The sequence below is a fragment of the Staurois parvus genome, unplaced genomic scaffold, assembly GCF_062004578.1.
Source record: "Staurois parvus isolate SC_StPar_1 unplaced genomic scaffold, SC_StPar_1.0 ptg000251l, whole genome shotgun sequence".
NCBI classification, from domain to species: domain Eukaryota; kingdom Metazoa; phylum Chordata; class Amphibia; order Anura; family Ranidae; genus Staurois; species Staurois parvus.
In genome coordinates this window covers 7,871,574-7,885,807 of record NW_028318047.1, presented here as the reverse complement: position 1 = coordinate 7,885,807, position 14,234 = coordinate 7,871,574, and the positions used below count along the sequence as shown (strand labels likewise).

The 14,234-nt window shown below is 41.2% G+C and overlaps 1 protein-coding gene across 7 annotated transcripts in view; it reads right to left on the bottom strand.

Annotated features, from left to right (window-relative positions):
• Positions 1–14,234, bottom strand: part of DIP2A (DIP2 acetate--CoA ligase A) — a 144,632-nt gene that overhangs the window by 14,161 nt on the left and 116,237 nt on the right. For 6 of the 7 annotated variants that reach the window (XM_089680886.1, XM_089680888.1, XM_089680889.1 and 3 more), the window contains 7 exons: positions 13,073–13,200; positions 10,947–11,061; positions 6,873–7,074; positions 6,410–6,519; positions 6,248–6,328; positions 3,304–3,427; positions 1,463–1,584 (listed from right to left, as the gene is read on the bottom strand). In XM_089680886.1, coding sequence (XP_089537012.1) covers positions 1,463–1,584; positions 3,304–3,427; positions 6,248–6,328; positions 6,410–6,519; positions 6,873–7,074; positions 10,947–11,061; positions 13,073–13,200 — 882 coding nt within the window. The remainder of the gene's footprint in view (positions 1–1,462; positions 1,585–3,303; positions 3,428–6,247; positions 6,329–6,409; positions 6,520–6,872; positions 7,075–10,946; positions 11,062–13,072; positions 13,201–14,234) is intronic. The other variant, XM_089680887.1, reaches the window with a different exon arrangement.

Genomic DNA, 14,234 nt, shown 5'->3' with positions numbered 1-14,234 from the left:
TGTTCCTATCACCTCCATGGCCACAGGTGTAAAAAAGCACGCACCTAGGAATGCAGACTGCTTCTACAAACATTTGTGAAAGAATGGGTCGCTCTCAGGAGCTCAGAGAATTCCAGTATGGTACCGTAATAGGTTGCCACCTGTGCAATAAGTGTGTGAAATGTCCTTGCTACTAAATATTCCACAGTCAGCTGTTAGTGGTATTATAACAAAGTGAAAGCAACTGGGAACAGCAGCAACTCAGCCACGAAGTGGTAGGCCACATAAAATGACAGATCGGGGTCAGCGCAATGCTGAAGCGCACAGAAGTTGCCAACTGTCTGCAGAGTCAATAGCTAAAGATCTCCAAACTTCATGTGGCCTTCAGATTAGCACAACAACAGTGCGTAGAGAGCTTCATGGAATGGTTTTCCATGGCCGAGCAGCTGCATCCAAGCCTTACATGATCAAAGCATCGAATACAGTGGTGTAAAGCATGCCGCCACTGGACTCTAGAGCAGTGTTCTCTGGAATGACAAATCAAGTTTCTCTGTCTGACAATCTAAAGAACGTGACTGGGTTTGGCAGTTGCCAGGAGAACGGTACTTGCCTGACTGTATCGTACCAAGTGTAAAGTTGGTGGAGTGGGGATTATGGTGTGGCGTTGTTTTTCAGGGGTTGGGCTTGGCCCCTTAGTTCCAGTAAAAGGAAATCTTAAAACATCAGCATACCAAGACATTTTGGTCAATTTCATGCTCCCAACTTTGTGGGAACAGTTTGGGGATGGCCCCTTCCTGCCCAACATGACTGCGCACCAGTGCACAAAGCAAGGTCCATAAAGACATGGATGAACGAGTTTTGGGTGGAGGGACTTGACTGACCTGCACAGAGTCCTGACCTCAACCCAATAGAACACCTTTGGGATGAATTAGAGTGGAGACTGCGAGCCAGGCCTTCTCGTCCAAAATCAGTGCCTGACCTCACAAATGCGCTTCTGAAAGAATGGTCAATCATTCCCATAGACACACTCCTAAACCTTGTGGACAGCCTTCCCAGAAGAGTTGAAGCTGTTATAGCTGCAAAGGGTGGGCCAACTCAATATTGAACCCTACGGACTAAGACTGGGATGCCATTAAAGTTCATGTGCATGTAATGGCAGGCTTCCCAATACTTTTGGCAATGTAGTGTATGTCCTCACAACTTATTTGGCAAAATGTCTATTGCCAGAGCTGTCTTTTCCCATTAATGTATATTGCCTAAGATATGTAAAGGGAGTGACTTGAATAGGACACCAGGGGCCAGACTTTCAGCCAAAAGTCACAGCAACTGTTTCTATGTAAAGAGGTAGCCATTGTTTTGAAGCCACATATTTTAGATACAGTTTCCATGGAATCAAATGGTTTCAAAATATGCCATTTCAAAAACTGACATGTCTTCTTTATACCCAGCCAACAACTAAACAATTCACTTAGGTTGCACTCACCTCAACAATCATCTTAACGGTAGGCAGAGTTGTTGTAAGGTTTTGTGGGTGTGGAGGGCGCACAGTGATAGGAATACATCCAGCATATAGGCAACCAAAAAATGTGGCAATAAGGTCAATGCCTAAGGGAAATATACAGATATGCATAGTCCAAAGTCTCAACATACTAAACATTAAGAAAAGTTCTATAGAAAATCTGATTGTAAATTGGTCACATGACATACCATTAAAAATACATTTTATTTGCACATATAATTTTAGTTTTCGCTGAGAGCCCCCCAGCTCCATCATCAATGCCAATGGCTCCCAATGCCCCAGCAATGCCTGTGAGACCCTGAACTGAGGGGATAGAAGAGCTGCAGACGGTGCATAACGCTGGATCAAATGGGGTCTAAGGTAAGTAAAAGGGGGGTGAGGGGGAATACGGATGCCTGAACATTTTATACCTCATTAGGCTTTAAAACCACTTTAAATCACACAATACTATATTTGGAGGATAGATTAGCAGGTCCAGGCTTAAATCACATGGAGGCCAGGGGAGGAGCAAAATAATGAAATCGGGCTTGTGTTGATAGGCAAATGCAGCTTGCTTTTAGGTACATTCACTGTAAATTTGACATCAGTTTGAGATGCCTCTGATATCAGAGTTTGATAGGTGAATCTGACCTCATTCCAAGTTGCTTTTGCATTCCTATTTACATGTATGGGAAAGAAGATGTTCTAATGTGAACAAAATCCTGCCGACACAGGGCTCAACACTGATAAAGCTTGTATTTATCTAGGTGACTTGGGATGGCTTAGCTGCGCTGACTCAAAATCAAATCAAAGAAAAGGCAAGTCCTTACAACTGCAGAAGAAGCCTGCTAAAGATGTTAGTTTTACATGTAAAGTAAAACTAAAGGCAAAACATATTTTGTTTTTTTTTCTGCATAGAATCCGTCTGGGTTTTTTCCATCTGTGTCCCTTCATGGGCAATTCCCTTCGCTTCCTGTCCCATAGCCAAAACAGGAAGTGAGGAAATCCTTCCAAAATAAGGAAATCCCTGGTAGTCACTAGGGTCATCAGACCAAATGTCCCCATTTGAAGATTTCCTCTCTACTATTGTTCTCGGGGCAAACCAAAATTTGGGATTTTCTTTCTTTTTCACTTTCAGTGACAACGGTCAACAGGTCAAGTAAAGAAGGTGAATCTTTCTTATGGGGCACAGACAAAAAAAAAACCCTGAGGGATTCCAAGCCCTCTCCAAGCTGCTTAAAACCAAATTTTACCTTTGGTTACGCTTTTTTCCCAAGTTCCACTATTTTTGTGATGAGAGCACTAATTGGTATTTGACTAGAGTAGTTCTTTCAACACCCTAACAAAAAAATAACTTAGCTTACTGACTCCCACACTAATGGTTCTTGCTCAGGGAAAGCTGTGCCTGTTCAGCGCAATTGCCAGCGTATTTCCTCCACCCAGGCAACCTAGATGCAGCATAGAGCCTCCCACTGACATGAATGGCTGTGCACTGCTTTACCTGTGTATACGTCAATAAACACAAACAACAGCGTATACAATAAAAGAACTTTCTATTTTTTTTCTCATATACCTGTACCCTATAATCATTTTTATAATAGCACCACTGTATAAATGCATACAGCAGCACACAGCTATTCATGTCAGTGGGAGTCTATACATGGCACCTGAGCTGCCCAGGCGGAGGAAATACACCAGAAAATATATTGAACAGGGTCAGGAGCCCATGTGCAAGAGCCTTTAGGGTTAATGGACTTAGAAAGTGGCAGATATCTGAACAGCTCAGATAGTGAACGGTGACCACTGACTGCTTTTATAGCACTTACCAGGAGGATACACAAGAGCTACATGATCTCCGACATTAAGGCGAGCTTTCTCCACCAGTCCAGCAGCAACACGTTCTGCTCGCTTGTGCAGCTGCAAACAAGTTGCAGAACTGGCCACAGCACCCTGTGAAGGATAAGCAGAGCATCTGTGATTACACGTGTTAAGGTGGCTGTATAATCACATTTACCAAAACTATGTGAAATGTACCCTAAACAGTCTATTCAGTTTGTATCCAATCAGAAACAAAATCTACATATACTGTTCCCTCCTAACTCTTTTTATGTTCTCATTTACTTTCTTTAAGACATCATTGAGAAAGACTTCATCTGAGTGAATGCAAAGGTTTTGGGTTCTCTGTTTATCGGATTTGCTTACTGTGGTTAGTTCTGAAGGATTCTGATCTTGGTTCATGTACAAATAAGCACTAGTTAACCACTTGAAGACCAAGCATTTTCTGGCACTTTTTGTTTACAGGTTTAAAATAGTATTTTTTGCTAGAAAATTACTTAAAACCCCCAAACATTATATATATTTTTTTAGCAAAGACCCTAGAGAATAAAATACCGGCCGTTGCAACTTTTCATGTCACATGGTATTTGTGCAGCGGTTTTTCAAACGCAATTAAAAAAAATACACTTTAATGAACTAGAAAAAAAAAAAAACCTAAACAAAAAAAGGAAGAGAAAAAGTGAGAAAGAGAGAGAAAGAGAGAGGGGGGGGGGGGAGAGAGGGGGGGGAGAGAGAGGGGGGGGGGGAGAGAGGGGGGGGAGAGAGAGGGGGGGGAGAGAGAGAGGGGGGGGGAGAGAGAAAGAGAGAGGGGGGGGGGAGAGAGAAAGAGAGAGGGGGGGGGAGGGAGGGGGAGAGAGAGAGAGAGAGAGAGAGAGAGAGAGAGAGAAAGCAGCATGTCCATGCTGACAGGAGAGAGATGTGTGTTTACACACATCTCTCTCCCCTCTCAGCTTCAAAGATGATCACAGAGTGCCGGCCACGAATCGTCGTTTGGGACTTGGAGATTCACATCCGCTGCAACTATTGGCAGTGCGGCATTCGTGCCCCCTACTCCGGAACTGCAAAATCACGTGTATGTATGTAGATATATATGTATGTATGTAGATATATACACACACACATACATACACACATACATACACACATACATACAGTGGGGCATAAAAGTATTTAGTCTGCCACCAATTGTGCAAGTTCTCCCACTTAAAAAGATGAGAGAGGCCTGTAATTGGCATCATAGGTAGACCTCAACTATGAGAGACAAAATGAGAAAAAAAATCCAGACAATCACATTGGCTGATTTGGAAAGAATTTATTTGCAAATTATGGTGGAAAATAAGTATTTGGTCAATATCAAAAGTTCATCTCAATACTTTGTTATATATCCTTTGTTGGCAATTACAGAGATCAAACGTTTCCTGTAAGTCTTCACAAGGTTGGCACACACTGTTGCTGGTATGTTGGCCTATTCCTCCATGCAGATCTCCTCTAGAGCAGTGATGTTTTGGGTCTGTCGCTGGGCAACACGGACTTTCAACTCCCTCCAAAGGTTTTCTATGGGGTTGAGATCTGGAGACTGGCTAGGCCACTCCAGGACCTTGAAATGTTTCTTACGAAGCCACTCCTTTGTTGCCCAGGCGGTATGTTTGGGATCATTGTCATGTTGGAAGACCCAGCCACGTTTCATCTTCAATGCCCTTGCTGATGGAAGGAGGTTTCAAAATCTCAAAATCTCACGATACACGGCCCCATTCATTCTGTCCTGTACATGGATCAGTCGTCTTGGTCCCTTGGCGGAAAAACAGCCCCAAAGCATGATGTCGCCACCCCCATGCTTCACAGTAGGTATGGTGTTCTTTGGATGCAAATCAGCATTCTCTCTCCTCCAAACACGACGAGTTGTGTTTCTATCAAACAGTTCTATTTTGGTTTCATCTGACCATATGACATTCTCCCAATCCTCTTCTGGATCATCCAAATGCTCTCTAGCAAACTTCAGACGGGCCCGGACATGTACTGGCTTAAGCAGGGGGACACGTCTGGCACTGCAGGATCTGAGTCCCTTGCGGTGTAGTGTGTTACTGATGGTAGCCTTTGTTATGTTGGTCCCAGCTCTCTGCTGGTCATTCACTAGGTCCCCCCGTGTGGTCCTGGGATTTTTGCTCACCGTTCTTGTGATCATTTTGACCCCATGGGGTGAGATCTTGCGTGGAGCCCCAGATCGAGGGAGATTATCAGTGGTCTTGTATGTCTTCCATTTTCTAATTATTGCTCCCACAGTTGATTTGTTCACACCAAGCTGCTTGCCTATTGCAAATTCAGTCTTCCCAGCCTGGTGCAGGTCTACAATTTTGTTTCTGGTGTCCTTCGACAGCTCTTTGGTCTTCACCATAGTGGAGTTTGGAGTGTGACTGTTTGAGGTTGTGGACAGGTGTCTTTTATACTGATAACAAGTTCAAACAGGTGCCATTGATACAGGTAATGAGTGCAGGACAGAGGAGCGTCTTAAAGAAGAAGGTACAGGTCTGTGAGAGCCAGAAATCTTGCTTGTTTGTAGGTGACCAAATACTTATTTTCCACCATAATTTGCAAATAAATTCTTTCCAAATCAGCCAATGTGATTGTCTGGATTTTTTTTCTCATTTTGTCTCTCATAGTTGAAGTCTACCTATGATGCCAATTACAGGCCTCTCTCATCTTTTTAAGTGGGAGAACTTGCAGTGTGTGTGTGTGGTGTGTGTGTGTGTGTGTGTGATTTTGCGAAGAGCGGCCACCCTATAGCAGTATATCTGCTGTAGGGCAGTAGGCAAGTGTTAAAAAAAATTAAAAAGACACAGAATAGCAGTTCATATTTTCATGTCTAACTAAGCCGTTATGGAACTGTAATAAATGTGCAGCAGATGTATGCAGAGGGTCAAAGGTAGTGATAGTTACCTTGGAGTTCAGGAGGAGAAGTAGAACATGATCAGGGGTGGTCTGTGCCCTCCATTGTAAGACATCAGCTAAGTACAGGAACTGCAATGTGAAATATCATTGTCATGAAAAGTATGAATTATAGAAGCCCCAAAACATTCCACAATATTGTTACATTGTTACCTTCCTTGCCTGATCATTGTCTTCAAGCTGGGTGACATCTCTTCCACAAGCCTGTGCAATTCGTTTTCCAGCTACCAGGTTTCCAACAATCATAGAAGCTGGACCCACATCTTGGAGGGGGTAAAAACAACCAAAACTGTTATGCTTGTTTGTAATATATGTTATATCCATGACATCAATCCAATAAACTACACAAGTTTTATGTTATTTCTATATCAGTTTCATTATACTGTAATATAGGAAAACTGGAGCAAAACATTTCGCATAAAAATGTTTTTGCTTATGATTTCATCAATCACTTCTTTCTTGAAAACAGCTTCTCCACATTCATATATCACCAGTTTTCTAATTTTTTGAAGTTGACAAATACAGGCCATACCTCTGCATTTACTCATTTATTGATTCCTAATCAATGTTAAATGCAGAAATAGAAATACTGCAGATCAGGGAAATTGTCTCATACCTGGCTGTTTCTGTCGAGGTTTGGGCAGATTGGTGACACAAGTGTGTGGGCACATGAGAACATTACAGGGGTGGAGAGAACCCTCCAAGAAGTGCTGCTTAGTTTCTGATATGTGAATCCCACCCAGAGGAGCTTTGGGAAGAGTATTTGCAGGTACTAGTGCCAGGCAGTACACTCCCACTTGGTGAATGCTGTCTATTGCCTGTGAAAAGAATTGATTAGAGTTATAAAAAAGCAAATTCATTTCAATTCATATTCATCTATTTATTTAAAGTGACAATAAACAATGTCCTTATTCTCCAAAAATAATCCATACACAGCCAATACTTAATGGCCCTCTAATCTTTTTTCTATGTAATCACTTCTTACTGTACTTTTATGCTTCCTTGTAATGTCCGCTGTGAGCTCCTGAACCTCTTCTTTATTCCCCTTTCACTTCCATTTGTATGGAACGTGCAGTGCACATTAGTTTCAGACATATGCACTGCTTTATCTATATTACAAATCCCATAGCCCTTAGTTCAACTCATGAGCGAGCAAGAAAGGGTGGCTAAACTCCTACATAAATTGTAACCATGGAGAAAAAATACAGCCATCCTCTAACAGAAAGTCAGATCACAGCAGCAAAAAAAAAAATGTGGTGATTTGTAGGAGGCCAAGAGTAATAGAAGGTACTTTTTTAAGTTAGGAATGCATACTTGAAATTAAAAAAAAGAGCATATAAATGGAGCATATGATAAAAATATGCTTAGAGGTGATAAACACGCTTTGAAACAATTTGCAGGTCAAATTTTAATGCACCCTTACTACAAAAGTTGATCTTGTCCACAATTTCACCCAACCTGCCTTCCCTATAGGTCCTTCAATATAATGAGTGGCCAAACTATGCAATGAGGTGGCAGGAAGGGGCAAATAAGCCCAACTAATGTAGGAAAAATTGTAACTTGCAAAGGTCATAACCTGAGCAAAGCCACTTTAAGGGGCTCAGTTCTGGAGTTCTGGGATTTAACTGAATCATGTACTCTTGTATACATTTTCTTTCACTATCCAATGGCATGCCAGAATGATGAAAAAAGAAAAACCAGAAGGCCATGTCCAAAATGAATCTGCAAAAAGTTTCCATAGCATAAACCCTTGTCACCCCCAGCCTGGAAAAAACTAAGATGGTGCCCATCTCTTCTATACTTGGTGATGACTCACAGCCCTGTCTCACAGCCCTGTCTTACACTGCTCATCGGATCCCGCCAAGCTATGACTTTGATCACCCAAAGTATGCTGCAAATGAAGGCTCCAACCTCCTGTCTGATGTGGCTGAGATTAAATATTGCTGACTTATCCTCAGATTAAATTAAAAAAAAAAAAAAAGGTTTCCCACCACTACAAAAACCCAGGACACCTGCATAACAGCCCTTGAAATGGATACCACCCCTACAAAGGATCACCTTACTAAAATCTATTTGCAGATGGAAGATTTGAAAGACTGCAAGCAGGGAATAAAATTCAGATCAATGGTCTCACTGAGGCCAACCTACCTTAACTCAAAAAAACGGTCCTGACCATCTTCCACCCTCTCCCTAATGACCCTAACTTACCAGACGTAGTTATGGATAGGGTCCTAACCCACTGAACTTCGTTATGGATAGGGTCCATCGGACCCTGTGATGTAAAATGCCTGGTTCCTCCATTTACTATGAAAGAGGATCTACCCTGAATAGCCTGGGAAAGGCGGCTACTTGACTTTGACGTATTTACTACTGAATAAAATATGCCAGGCTGGTGCTTCCCAAAGGTGCCTGAGAGGTGTGCCCAACTTCCCCACACCTAAAAAAAAAAAGGTCTCTCAGGCCCACTGGTGTACAGCCCCACCCCATGTTATAAAGCACTGAAGGCTATCTTTTACATTCACAAAGTCAGTTCTGTCGTATTTCGGATACTCTGCATTTCTTCTTACCTAAATTGAAACATACTGCTAACTAAAAGCTTATAAATAAGACATTTCTAACACAAAAACGTATCTGCATATAACTTCTGGTGCCTATATCTCTAGACCCAAATACAGATCCACCTGACAAGCATTTTCACTAAAGGTAACCTATGCTTATGCATTTTTTCTATCATACACTCACTATGAATTGCTCAAGTCTGTGTCTCTATTGATTAGGTGGCAAAGCTTGAAACATTACTATCCAAATGTACAAATACTCTCAGGCCCCACTTACAAGCTAGAGTTGTGTAGCTTGTAGCTCAAAAACGCTCAACAAGCAAAAACCTATTTTATTCAATAGTCCTTGTTCCCATCAAAGTACATGAGCTAGTTTTCAGGCAAAATTGAGCATTTTTGGCTCCATGTACTTCAATGGGAATGCCTGAAAATGTTTGAGAAGAGCATTTTTTTCCACTGTTTTTTTTAGCCTGTATTAACTGATCTCCTCTTTCTATTGGCTGAAACAAAAAAACCTGAAGCTTGAATACACATGTAAAACACCTGTAATACTCATTTAAAAATGCCTGTATACACTTGCAAAAACTCCTGAAAATCACTTTGCTCAGGTGTGACTGCAGCCCGGGCACAGGCGTCCAGTCTGTTTTTAATCCGTCTTTCGTTGCATGAAAAACAGACAACTATGCAGCCCTATGGGCAAATGAATGTAAATAGACATAATCTGTTTACATCAATGTTTAGTTTGCTTCTGTTCAGAGCCATTTTTTTTTTAATAAAACAGAACAAGTCTGCATTTTTGTTTTGTTTTAAAAAAAACAGAAGCGGACAAAAAAATGTGCGAAAAACTGATGCAAGTCCCCACTCACATCGGTGCGATTTGTCGCATGACAAGGCGCACCTTATTGTTCGCAAAGGAGCAGTCATATCGATGCACTGGTTTTCAAAGTACTTTATGCACTACTTTTTGCAAGTTCAGGTGCGACCTGCATAGACATCTATTCATGAAGTCACAGAGATGTCTTCCAAGTCACACCTGAAGTTGGACTGACATCCGACTTTGAAATCATGCGAATTCAAGTGAAGTTCAATGAATGGTAACTGACGTAAACTGAATCCATTTTTCTTATCAGAAATGTAACTGAAGTGATGATGTCCATGTGAAGGGGGCCTATAACCACTTCAATACCGGGCACTTCACCCCCTTCCTGCCCAGGCCAATGTTTAGCTTTCAGCGCTCTCACATGTTGAATGAGAATTAGTCGTGCAACACGGTACCCAAATGAAAATGTTATTTCTTTGGTGGTATTTAATCATCACTGGGGTTTTTATTTTTTTGCTAAATAAATGAAAAATGACCGAAAAGTTTTCCTTAGTTTCTGTTATAAAATTTTGCAAATAAGTAATTTTTCATCTTCACTGATGTGCACCGATGAGTCTGCACCGATGGGTTGCATTGATGAGCACTGATGAGGAGGCACTTACGAGGCTGCATTGATGGGCACTGATGGGTACTCACCGTGCCCTGACAAATTAGTTCTCTGTTCCTCACACACTGTTTCTGTGTGAGGAAAGGAGAGCCGATGAGAGCCAAAAACTGGCAAACTGCTGTTTACATTGTGACAGCTGTGATTGGGCGCAGCTGATATCACACAGTAAAGGACCACTGTGATTGGCCCTTTACTTAGATCTGCGATCAGCTGTGTCCAAAGCACACAGCAGTCACAGAGCCCAGTACTGGAGAGCCGCGCTGTAGCAGTCTTTCCTCTGTAACGTGGACAATAAGAAAGTAATGAATATGCTAATAACTGTAACATATCTCTAAAGTTTGTAAACCCACTAAATAATCAGGTCTTGTGATACACACATTCTGCAGTGAACTGAGCTACGGAAATTAAACAAAAAAAAAGTGTTTAGGAATGAGGATTAGGACACTTCATTATCAAGCATACCCCATCCCATCGCAAACCTCCTTCAGCATTCTCTTTAAAGTAAAATAAATGAAGGGGGTGAGAAATTCCAAAGACAGCTGTAGGAGGTGGGTGGCGTTGGGAGCCCAAGTGCAGTGATCCCATATTCCCAAGAGTTTTCAGATGAGAAAATGCTGAAGATGCTGGCAAAACATCTAGGCTTACCTGTAAGACCCTGCTCATCCACTGGAAGCTGTCTTCTTCTGACGAGTCTGGACGCTGTTCAGCTACCAGCACAATCCTTTCGTCATGCAACACATTAACTGAAAACACAGCTATCCTAGGAGAGAGAAGAACACCAACAAGAGATAAGAATTTAGAAGCCTAAGTTTTGCTCTCAGATTACTCAAGCTCAGCAGTAACCACATTCATCTTCACAACCCACTGCATTGGCTACAGTTTTATAATATTTCAAGAATGTGGAACAAAAGGAAAGTTTTTGATGAACTAAAACAGGACGTAAAGACCTTCACTAAAGCAACTCAAAGTTTAGCCCCCTGGAATGTGATTCCAATATATTTTTCTCCACCTATACTTGGGTGCATGGGCCTACTTTCCGCCATAGATCCCCCCCCCTTCTCATCCTCTTATCCCACCCTTATCAGAGTCATTTCACTTTCTTCCCCTTGTCTACCTGCTTTTTTCAACCCTGTATATACTGTGTAACCTTCTCTTTGTCCCACTATCCTATCTTCTACTTCCTAATACAATAACTAGCCTATATGTTTATGTTCCAACCTTCATCTCTGTTGAGACAGTCTTGGTACATAATATTCTGGGTTAGGTAATTATTCATAAGCACTTATGACAGTTGATTGCTATGTTTGATTGTCTGTAACAAGTCCTTTCCAAGAGATTTGCAAGTCCACATCTGACTTTGGTCTGTTATGTTTCTGATCTTGCACGTTGTACATAGCTCTTAAGTGCTTTTAGAAATTTCAATAAAGAAGTATTTGCATAAAAAAACTCCTAAAAGAAATATGGGGACTGCTAATGCTAGTTTCTGACTGTTAAGCTGACCTAGAACTAGATGTAGTAAGTAAGCACCTGATCTGCATACTTGTTCTAGGTCAGTTTTGTTTGCTTCAGAGTCCTGAAACAATGACAATGTGCCAGATGAGGTTTCAGTAAAAAAAAAAAAAAGCAAGCAGTACTATAACCACTGCTTTGAGCCCCTATTTTGTTATTTTCATTTTTGATTGTTTTTCTTCTGGTAACATTTATGTGGACACATCTTTTTGTTGTGATCACTGTAAATATAAACATTTTAAATATTTTACATTTCCAAGCATGTTGTCATAAAACACTTCATTTGAAGAATGCCTACTATCTCGCTGAAAAGGGTTAACTGCTCAGTTTAGGTCCAAAGGACGAGTACAGCAGTTTTACTAACCCCCCCCCCTTCCTGCGCCGCTAGAACAGTTCCTGCAGCCTTTTTTCCCCTATATTTTGGCATTCTAAGGTTCTCCAACATCATCAAGAATGATGCAAAAACTGGACATCTGTACTTAATGTAAGGACACAAAGGGCCAGGCCACTGCTGGAGTGGAGGGGAGCGCCATTTGCAGTAAGTACAAGTGCTGTTACCATCACAGTTAACCTAGCAGTGTGGGGGCAGCGGAGAGGACTTTTTAGTTTTCCTGGAGTCCAGCTTTAAGGAACTTTTCATTAATGAAATGATCTGAAACACAATATAAAGACAGTTCTTGCCATACCACGATCAGTGATGGATTTAAAGTCGACGTTAAGCAATAAAATTCCTCTTCCTATCTCAGAACTTCCAGTGCTTCAGTGGTTAACAGCTTCGGGTCTTCAGGCAGTACAGATGGTCAAACAGGGACCCCCTCCTTCATTGTGAAAAGTTCTTTCACAGATGGTAATGCCTGGAACACTTTCTGTAAATGGGAAAAGACCCCCCCCCTCACATACTGTGTTAAAGGAAGGGTAATCAATGAAAGAATATTTCTCAGTGGAGGAAATTGGCAGGAGGGGGCATGTCCCCGTTTAACCATCTGTACTGCCTGAAGACCCCACTATCAGAATCCATCGCTTGTGTGGATGCGGGGATCTGTTAGTTTTTTTTTTTTTGTTCCACCAGTGTTGAACTCTGTGTATACCCTGCTTAAAACTTGCCATTAGCAGACTGGAAACATTAATCTAAAATGTTTACATGCAATATTTGATATTTACATCACTAGAAAGAAATAAAATCATTTTATTTTTGGCCAGAACATAATACATAAAGAAAGAAAAGACACTATACATTTCCTTTAAAATATATCATCTCTTACCTCCCTCTGTAAACAAACTTCATGGGCTCCACAGCCAGGGCTGTTGCTACCACGTCATCACAACTGTGCCTGCGTCCACTCACAACCATCTGACCATCCACTTTCCCCACGACATACACCAACCGCTCCTGCACAAACGTGTTCATTTTAATGCAAAAACACATAAGAAACATGCATCTAGTGTAATTAACTGAAACATAAACTAATGCTACCTGTTGTAAGATGTTCAATTTGATATTTTAAAAAAAAGGTCATATACAGTACATTTCTAAAAATCAGAATCATTCTGGTCATTGACCATAGAATCGAACGGTAAATTACATTACCTGCATACCTGAATATTTGAGCTAACAGTAAACCTGAGCTAAATTGAGTTTACACATCAGAACACATCTACGCAGTGTATAAAATGCCTGTGTTAAACTAATTAATTCTGCCTATATTTCATTTTAATCCAAAAAAAAAAGCATGGTGATTCGCTTGTGTCACATTATCAAGCATAAAGACTCATGCAACTTTTAAGGGATGGGACAGCTGAAGTTACTAGAAGCAAGTAGGAATAAAGACATTTCTGGAAAGAACACAGGTATATAACAATTACCCAAATCAAAAGCTTCAGGTCACAACATGCAAGCAGCCTGTGACCTCTGAGTAAATCAGGAGAGGTAACTGACTTTTTAAAAGGCACTAGGGTCAATAACTACAGCTAGCTGATATATCGGAGGTGTTCAGGGTTTTAGAACATATTGAGTTTATCAAGCTGATTTTTCCTACTGTGATTGGACACTACATGTGTGTATATAGGAGAGTACTCTTACACTGTACTCAGCAATGTACAAAATAGAAAGAAAGATACAACCAGCACAAGTACATAGTAGGGCTGGCTGTTAGTGGTCTGGAACTCACATATGAATACCCATGCTATGGCAGGATTAGGTAAATGATTAGAAGCATAATAGCAAAAAGTGGAATGGTGGTTAAAGCAGCTTTATTCTAAAGTAATGATAGTAGTCATTCCCTATCCTGAATATCTTGAAAATTGCTGTTTATATTGCAGTGACATCAGTTAATAAGTTGTACATGCCTTATGCCACTTTATCCTAAGAAAGGCCTAGGCCCCTGTTGAATGTGTTCCCATTCCCTGTTTCTTCTTCCTACCAGA